The following is a 9,344-nucleotide window of genomic DNA, read 5'->3' as shown; positions in this document are numbered from 1 at the left end:
GAGCGTTGGGAGAGGGAGAGAATCACATGTAGAATGAGAGGAACAAAGCAGGAGTAAGACACAGATGTAGAAAAGTGAACGAGATATGCACATAACACACCAGGGAGAGAAAAAAGAGAAGACAAACAAAGTAAAAAAGGGAAAACAGCAAGGGGCAAAAATAATTCGTCCCTTTGACAAACATCAGGGGGGCTTGAGTCAGGAAACAGTAGACCATCTTTGAAAAGAGTACTTCTAAAAGATCTAAGTCAACCCCCAAACTGATCATCTGCTGCCGTGCAGTTCAGTTACTTCTCCACACGCCACCAGTGGAGCTGCTCAGTTTGACAGCACATGATGGAAGAGGTGGAGTTGTTTTTGGAGAAACAAGAGAATAAGAGAACAGAACAAAGGCCCACATCCAGAGGCCTCCCTTCTAGATCAGTGGCAGAGCCAGTCTTCCTGGTCCTTAGGTGGCACTGTGTCGGGCCAGTCCCTACTATACCCGAGTGGTGGAGTGGGGATGGGGCAGTGTGTTGTTGTGGCCGGTGGAGGGGAAGGTGTTGAAGGCATGAAGAGGCTGCATGCTGGTTATAGTACTGGGGATCATGGTGATGGTGTTAGGTGTCATCAGTGGCACGTCGTCGGGGGCACGGCGCAGTGCCAGTGTGTAGTCAGGTGGGCAGGCGGGCCTTAGGATGTCATGGGGTCGGAGTGGCTCCATGTCATGGTGAGCATCATGCTCCGAGTGCTTCATCTGTAGGGACATGATCTCCTCCTCCTGGCTGTGAGCCAGGTCGTTGGCAGGTCCACCCCTCTGAGGAGACAACCGATGGCGTCGCATCTCGTGCCGCTTGTCACGCTTGTAGTAAAGGGCGGCAAAGGCCAGAATGTTGAGGAAGAGGAGCGATGCCCCCACAGCGACCGTCACACTCAGCTCAGTGGAGTAGTCGCGGGTGTCTCCGGGGAAGAGGTTCTGGTGTGGGCGCTCTGAACCCTCAGGCTCTGGATCAGAGGGGAAGGTAGGGTAGATGTGACGAGGGGTGGTGCGAGGGCCTGGTGTTCTGGGCCAGGTTCTGCCGGTTCCCGAGCCAGGGCCTGGCGGCGAGCGGGTAGTGGTGGGGAAGAGCTCTTCATGCAGACTATGGAGGTGGGGGACTAATTCCAGCCAAAAGGCCACCTTGTTGGCCCGGTAGTTGTCTCTAACACGAGGTTTTAGGCCAATGTGGAGGTACTGCTTGTCCTTAGAGTTGAACTTGGTCCAGATAACCTCTTCAAAGCGGTTGGGCTTGGTGTGAATGAATTTGGTGTCCTGAGGGACTGGCAGGTTGGGGTCCCTAGTGGAGGACAGGGAGGACATCTCAGTAATAGGTTTCAAAACAAGGTTTTAATCAATCTGATTAAAATATTTCTTCATTGAGTTGACATCTAAAAACTGAATACATACTTCTGTTTTAAGTTCTCATTCATCAACATAGAGCAAAGCAAGACAGGGCACTCAACTTTTAAAACTCTACCAACATTTGGTCAGTGTGATCAGCCCCTAACCATAGGTACACCTCTCTTATTTACAGGGAAGCAAAACCTTCAGAAAGACACTTTAAACTCTGCTACCTAAGAGGCACTACACTAGCTGGTTAATGCTGCAGTTGCACCAAAGAGCAAAAAAGAGACTGAATAAAATATAACAATCAGCAAAGCTTACCCAGTCTTGGCGAAGTTGGTCCAGTAAGTCATAACCACAGCACTCAGCATGACATCATTCTTCGAGAAGTTGCACGGGAACAGGTCTGTGGCACCGATCATGGGCACGCCAAACACATACGGTATCTCATCTCCGTGGGCAGCATCGGCCCATTCGGGTCGTGTCTCGGTTTGGCAGTGGTGGTAGAACGTGTAAAAGTAAACCGGAGACTGAAACTCGGCGTGGAGTTTCGCGGTGGCCACTGCTGGTGCCACCCATTGGTGGTCTGTAAACAGAGCTAAGAGGGTCTTCCTTCGCATGTCCCCATTGTCCCTGTCTGCCCAGTCTGTATACATGAATTTAATGGTCTCCCTCAGGATGTCTTTGCCTGGAGGTTAAGACACAGGAGAGGAGAAAGAACAAGGAAAAAAGAATAAAGGGAAAGGGAAAAAGAGAAAATTGTGATAAGTTAAGAGGAAAGTATTGACAGGGATAGAACACTTCCAGAGGTGAGAGTAGTAAGATGTAAAACAAGATGGAGAATAGAATTACACTTTGCTAAAATGAACACAAATGCTAGGAATAAAAAAATGAAAGCGGTGTCTGTTTGTATTTATGTGTGAGAGATATAGTTGAGAGATAAACTGAAAGGACAGACTGAACAACACAAAGGGCAAGATAGAAAATATGCCTCTCAGAATGAGTGACAGGCACTTGAGAGGGAGCGTGACTGCATTATCCAAATGTGTCTGTATTTTGACTGTGGCCCGCTGTGAGGGGTTTGCAGGCTGATCTGTTAGGAACAACAGCACTGTGATTGGGAGCTGGCTGCCTGGGGGATGATGAGAGACAGCATTAGTGCCCACAGAGCCTCAAAGGCCAGAGCACAGACCCACCATGGTGAAAGATAATCTCAATGATAGGCGTTCTGTTTAGTATGCCTATCTTGGTTGAAACACGTTCCTAGGCTCACATCTGATGTCTTTTCTCATTCTTTGACCACGTTGTGTTTTGAAAACTTGCATCTCTACTGAAAGTATTTTTTGTCAAGAGCATTATGATAATGTCAAAAAAACAAAATAAATTAAACACCTTTTTTTCATGTAGTGTGCAATGTCACATCTAGCTCAGGTATAGAAACATATTTATCGTATTATCTGATATGTAAAGGTCATCACCTTATAATCATAACTTGTGCTGTTTACTTTGACCTATGATCTTTCTATTTTGAAAATGTTCCTTTCATTTCAGTCTTGTGTGTGTGTGAATTCAGGAAGATATCTAATGGAGATTCTAATAAGCATAAACAACTATGATTCACTGCAAAGTTCTGTCTTCTGAGAGGCAGTAGAGGACATAATATGAAAGACTTTAAAGCCTTAAAGGAGTATAATGTTGGCATTCCTTACCCTCAGGGTAGCCATAGAGGTTGTCTACAAAGTTAGAGATGGTGTAGTCAAAAGCTGCAGCCGAGATGCCGTCATTGTCCTCGCTGTCGTCCACAAACTTCAGACCCTCTCCCTGGTTCACTCCTATGAGGATGTCATAGTTGAGGAACTCCCCCTAGTGGTTCAATAGGGGAAGAACATGTTGAGTGCTTAAATTGTATTTGATGAGCAGGATTTTCAGTCTGTCTCAAATCCAAAGTCATCATTACCATGAACGTTGTTGAGTTTTGTTTTGTGTAATAATCTGTCAGGTCAAATCAGTTTTGTTCATATTTATGTTTTTATATTTGTTCATATTTATGTTTTTATATTTGTTCATATTTATGCCAAGAAACATAAATATGCAGGGTCTCTTTGTATTAATGAATACCACAAGCTAAATTTAAGACAGAGACAAGAAATCTTGTTTTCTGTTTTAATACCTTCATATGTTTTCATCAAATACATTAGTTTTGATCCATCATAAAAAAAAGGGACCTCAAAGAGAACTTCTACAAAAACAGTCCTGCACAACCTTTAAGCGCTGACCTTGTGGCTTTTTTAAAGTTGACATTGTCAATTAATACTAAACAAGAGCTCATTAAAGGCTTTGGGATGTGGCTAATTTTTCCCATCAAATCAGCCAGGAACCTTTTGAAGCTCACCTCTGACTATTTCTTACAGGCTATTAATTATTTTGGGGATCTAATGACTTCCGCTGTGAGTCATAACAGCAGGTTCACAGACCCAATATGGGAAAGCAATATTAAGACAATTAAAGTATTTTACAGTGAAGGCCGATTCATGTCCATTTAAATTGTGACAAGACTTGCGGCTGCCCTGTGTTATATTTAAAAGCAGTGGTTCACAAACCTGGAGGTCATGAAATATGAAATAAGGATGTATATTTTTGTAACAATCACTTATCTCTTCTTTGTTCTTAAAAATACTAAATAGTTTTACCTAAAGTATGATTTGATTTCCATGAAACTTGGATGAAGGATGGGTCTGGGCCCAGAATAGACACCATTACATTTTGGTGCGGGACTGGAAAAAGGGATGGATCCAGGATCCAGTGTTTTAGAGGGCAAGTTCACACCAGCTGGTGATCGTCACTGCCAGATCCTAACACTGTAATAACCTACCACACCAAGTTCTTGGTTCTTGGTGTTCTCCTCTGTCTTGTGTGTCATCACAGCTCACGTCACTCTGCTTGCACAATACAAATACAGTACAGAGCAGTGCCAGGTTTGGTATTGGTGCCAGACTCTTACCTGCTGCATGAGGATCTCAGGATCATCAGGCACCACGTCTCCGTCCACCACAGGGCCAAAGGCGATGTGGTAACGAGCTGGCTGGATGTCCTGGTCCACCAGCTCCCTGAAGTTCTTGCGCCTCAGGCAGTCAACAAGGTCGGCCGTCTCTGTGTAGGTGCAGCCTACCTTCCGGGCCAGGATCTTGGTGTACTTAAGGGGCTGGTAGTTGACAGACCAGCTGGAGATGGCAGTTCCACTCTGGGCTATGGCCCTGTGGAACAGACCTGAAAGAACAGATGGAAAAGATGCAGTGTTTATATTACTCTACTATGGAATCATTTTGGCCTTTTACTATCCTAAAAATATCGTGGTGATCTCACTAAATGTAACATGCATTTTCCCCAATTCTTTGCATTTTTGCAGGCAAGCTCTGTGAAGTTGTCTGACTAAAGAAGTGTAAACCACTTTCTTTTTTTCACCTTATTAAAAAGAAAACAACCAAATTTTAACTGTTTTCACAGGAGCAAAGCTGGGAGACACAGGATAGGACTACAGACCCGAAGCATCTCAGATAGAGCATGCTATAGTGCTGTAATACAAAAATAAGAAAGGAAAAAGGCAGAAATGTGAAAAAGCTCATCTGAGACGTCAAAAGAGCCATTTTCATGTCATGTGCTGGCTTTTTCTTCTCTCAGACTCTCTCTAGCTGTGTTTCTCCCTGCCTCTCTTCCTTTTTGTCTGCCTCTCCTTGCCTCCTTAGTTCTGCCTGTCCTGTGCTGTTTGAACCACTCAAGTGGCTCGTTAAGGGGCCGCCTGCCTCACCCGTTTCCTCTTGCACTCCTTTTTTCTTTCTCTTCCCTCTCCTGGGCTGAAGATTGGTCAGTTAATTATTGAGCTCAGCCGCTGAGCCCACTTTCTCTGGGAAATCAATTACAGTAAGAAGTAGCTTGGAAACAGCTATACCTACATATCTGCACTGAGAGAGGCAGACAGAGAGGTGGGTGGTAGGTATTATTTAATTCGGCTTCAAAATCAGTTTCTTTGTGACTTCCCAAGTGCCTCTTGCCTTTCCTGCACAGTAACTCCCTCTATTTGGCTTCCTTTCTTTTCTGATGTGCCATGTCAGGGCATTTTCTGGGCTCTTTCTCATTTGCCTCTTTCAACAATTTAATTACTCCACCTCTTCTTACCTTAAACACTGTTAAAAACATACCATGGCTACTGTCTCCCCCTCCCTGTCCCCACCCTTCATCATATCAGTATCACAACCTTCCCTACATCCTGTCTGCCACTTCCATCCTGCCATCCATCCTGTACGTCTCTGCTGTCGGGCTTGATTTGTTACGCTGTGTTGTTGACATGATTGGTGTGCCTCAAGGGTGGGGATGACAGACTCCTTACCTGGCATCCCTGGTGGGGGAGAGGGGGGAGCATGACAGACAGGCAGCGTCTAGAGGGCTGATGTTACACCGTTAGATGCTGATGAAGACGAGGACGATGATGACGATGATGGGGTGATGACAAAGCGAAGGCATGAGAATGGACAGGTGGCAGTGTGAGGGGGGCTGGTTGTCAGCAACAGGAGACAGGGGGTTAATACAGGCTTTCTCCACCGTTAGGGTCCCTCTGCAGCTAAAGTGGGGCTCCCCTGAAAAATTAATGATTGAACTACAATGACTGACAATAGTACAGGTTGTAATCTAAAAATAAACAAAAAAGCATTTCTGACTTTTTGAGTGGAGAGAGCCAGCGTACAAAAAGTCTGGCTGTCTGAAAAATAAAGTAACTCAAATTTAAAGTGCAACATTTTAGAGAATACATTTCTTAATATACTCTTTCAGAACTAGGTGAGGTGATTCATGCCACAATAATGTCTGTATGTCACATATAGACCTGGAGCTGGGAGGGAATTAGCTTAGAATAAAGACTGGAAGAAGGGGAAAACAGCTAGCGTTGCCTGCTTGAAGTTCAAAAACAGCTTTCCAACAAATCTTAAGTTTACTCATATATATCTTGTTTGTTTAATCCGTGCACAGAGTCTCACTGTAACAGTGCCTTCTCAGAGTGGAGACGTAGTGCAGAAACACAGGGCAGATAGATTCAACTTTTGCAATACAAAACGTAGTTACAGCGTCTAAGTCCCCCTAAAAAGTGTTTATTACTCCTCTTTAGAACTGTGGACAGGCTAGCCGTTTACCTCTGATTCCTGTCTTTAAGTAAAGCTAGGCTATCCATCCTGACTCTGGCTCCATACTTAATGCACAGACAAAAGAGTGGTATCAGTCTTCCATTAAAGTATGAGTCTAATATAACAACTGGGGTCGACTGCTAAGTGGGTCACTCGTCAATGAGGAAAAATGGCTGGGTATGCCTCGGTTCATATGAAGGGTTAACAGTGGTAATATCAGTGGTAATTATAGAGGTTGTGTTAAATGGACACAGTGACACGGCAGCAGTGCACAGATGCTCACTCAAGCTTTGACACCACACATTTGTTATCAAGGCACATCCATGCAGACAGAATGAGTCAGTTAGACACGTGTCACACGTCTGCTTGGTGCTTCAGACACACACATATACACACACACACACACACACACCACAGTTATTGAAACAGATCTATGGTTGTGTGAACACACTCTCTCTAATCTCTCTCCGTCTTTTCACCCACCATTTCTTCCCTGTTTCTGTCCTTTGCAGTTTGTGTGTGTGAGACAGAAAATGAACAGAGGAGAGGAATATTGAGGTAGAGTCCTCGAGCAGCGTAGAGAACAGAGAAGTTACGATTGGAGGAGGACAGCTTCAAGAACAGCATGATCAAAGGCAGCGAGTGCGTGACCATTTGGCTGTGGGTCGCCAGCTACACTGATCTCAATTCAGATCAAAGTCGATTGGTTCGTAGGCCTCTCTCTTTTGGTGGTGCAATGTTAACACTTAGCCCTCAGGGTGTGTTGTTGGTAATGGGGAGCATGAGGTCAGATGGATATAGGTTTTCGACCGAAGGAGAGACACTTTGCTGCAGAGCAGTGGACTGTTAACAGAGCCAGGAGCATGTGCCAAGTCAGGTAATGTTGGATCTCCAGTGTGATTTATACTCCATAGACATGAATGACATAACGTAGATCAAACCTGGACTCGCTCATTAGCCACATGACTGCTTGAATTCTTCAGTTCACAGGACAAGCAGCGTTTTCCTTTGAGGATAGAGGTGTCAAGCGAACATCACAGGACTTAACGATTTCTGGGCTGGATGCTGCTAGCTGAGTTTCCATCTGAGGACATGGGTATGGCAGGACCTCAGTGCTTTGATTTGTATCAAATTTTGCATTGGATAAATCATGGCTCATCCCATAACTCAAGGATAAATGAGTTTCAAAATACATATCTTGACTATACTGAGCATAACAAAAGTAATTCCAGCAACAAATACAGGAAGATACATTTTTTGTTGAGCATCTCAGAGGGTATATCGGACATGGCAGGTTTGATTACCTGTTTCCAGCTAGTATATAGAACAAATACACAGAGATAGTCTCTAAATACGCATTAGGGCTACTCTAAAAGAGAGAAACATTATTGGATCAAGTGGAATTCATGTAAGCAGACACAACCCATTAGTCAAGAAATTTGTGGTTCGTGAAGTGATTCCAAGGGCTGGATCCAGGGTACTGGCAATCGCAAAAAATTCCAGATATTGCAGGAATCCCATTATCAGCGGGAACCTTGCGCTTATGTGTTTTTCTCTCTATGCTAATGCTTCTACTGGAAGAAAACACACAAAGAAAACAACAAGTGACAAGTGAATGTGAGGTGACAGATAAAGAAAAATGGATGTTTTACCAAGAAAACAAACAAGCAACACAACACAGCAGAGTCTTCAATTACCCTCCGAATGGTGCGAGAGGATGAGGAGGTTGACGCATGACGCTCCAGCTCCAGAGCCGAAAATGGTGATCCTCTCCGGGTCTCCGCCGAAGTGGCCAATGTTCTCGTTGAGCCAACGCAGAGCCTGAATCTGGTCCAGCAGGCCATAGTTCCCCTTAGCAGACTGATCACCGGTGCTGAGGAAGCCTGAGGATGAGGGAGGGATGAGGACAGGTGGGGAAAAGAGCAAAGGAAGGAGGATGTAGAGGAGGAGGGGGTGCAGAGACAGGAGGAGGATAAAGAAAGAAGAGAGCGACAAGATGATGTTAGCATCAGAATCTTTAGTATTTAGTACCGTCTGGTAAATGTTCCCTACTTTGGCATGTAAATCAGCTTCTGACTGGCTGCATGACTGCAGAGAACGAGTGTGTGTGTGTGTTTGAATGTCTGTGTGTGTGTTCAACACCCTCATTCATCAGCAAAGAGTGACAGACGGTACACAGAGACAGCAGAAGGAGAGGGACAAAATTGCTTTTTCAGCTCCTCTCTTAATGACGTTTACTCTGTCTAATGGCATTGAGCAGGGTCCTCTGCACAAAGCCACTTACAGTACAGCAGCCTGCACTCCGAGAAATATAGGTGACCTTAATCTGAATCACACCCATAACTGGATTACAAGTGATGACACGTCGTGCTTGGAATTTAGGACTGTACAATGTCTTTCTTCCTTTTATTTATTCTTATTGTTATGGATGTGAAATTTTCAGGAGCAAGAGAAGATACCCCTTATTTTAACAGTGGACCATTTTACCTATAGGCTTTTGCACAGCAGATATTTTGACTTGCATTCATAACTTTAATGATGGCTCTGACATTGTGACAGTGAGCAAACATGCACAAGACCAGGACCCCATAAACAGAAGCAGCTAAACAGAATTCAGCCAAGATTCATGGCGCCTTCCCAACTGTGACGTGTCAAAATGTCTTCCAGGAACAAGGTCTCTATATAAGAAATCAATATGGTATTATATTCCTTGTCCTATTGTGCTTGTCCTATATCATAGAGGAAGATGTAAGTTATGTAAATCCCATTCCTACATGTACTTGCTTGTGAGCTATACCTGTATAGCACAG

The 9,344-nt window shown here is 44.3% G+C and overlaps 1 protein-coding gene across 11 annotated transcripts in view; it reads right to left on the bottom strand.

Moving 5' to 3' along the window:
• Window positions 1-478: 478 nt before the first annotated feature.
• nlgn2a (neuroligin 2a) overlaps window positions 479-9,344 on the bottom strand; it is a 121,529-nt gene continuing 112,663 nt past the window's right edge. For all 11 annotated transcript variants that reach the window (XM_073475029.1, XM_073475030.1, XM_073475037.1 and 8 more), the window contains 5 exons: window positions 8,232-8,417; window positions 4,365-4,630; window positions 3,073-3,226; window positions 1,685-2,051; window positions 479-1,316 (listed from right to left, as the gene is read on the bottom strand). In XM_073475029.1, the coding sequence (XP_073331130.1) occupies window positions 479-1,316; window positions 1,685-2,051; window positions 3,073-3,226; window positions 4,365-4,630; window positions 8,232-8,417 (1,811 nt within the window). The remainder of the gene's footprint in view (window positions 1,317-1,684; window positions 2,052-3,072; window positions 3,227-4,364; window positions 4,631-8,231; window positions 8,418-9,344) is intronic.

Source organism: Pagrus major, chromosome 10 (assembly GCF_040436345.1).
Source record: "Pagrus major chromosome 10, Pma_NU_1.0".
Classification (NCBI taxonomy): Eukaryota; Metazoa; Chordata; class Actinopteri; order Spariformes; family Sparidae; genus Pagrus; species Pagrus major.
Note: the sequence above shows the minus strand (reverse complement) of the source record. Positions and strands in the feature narration are given on the sequence as shown.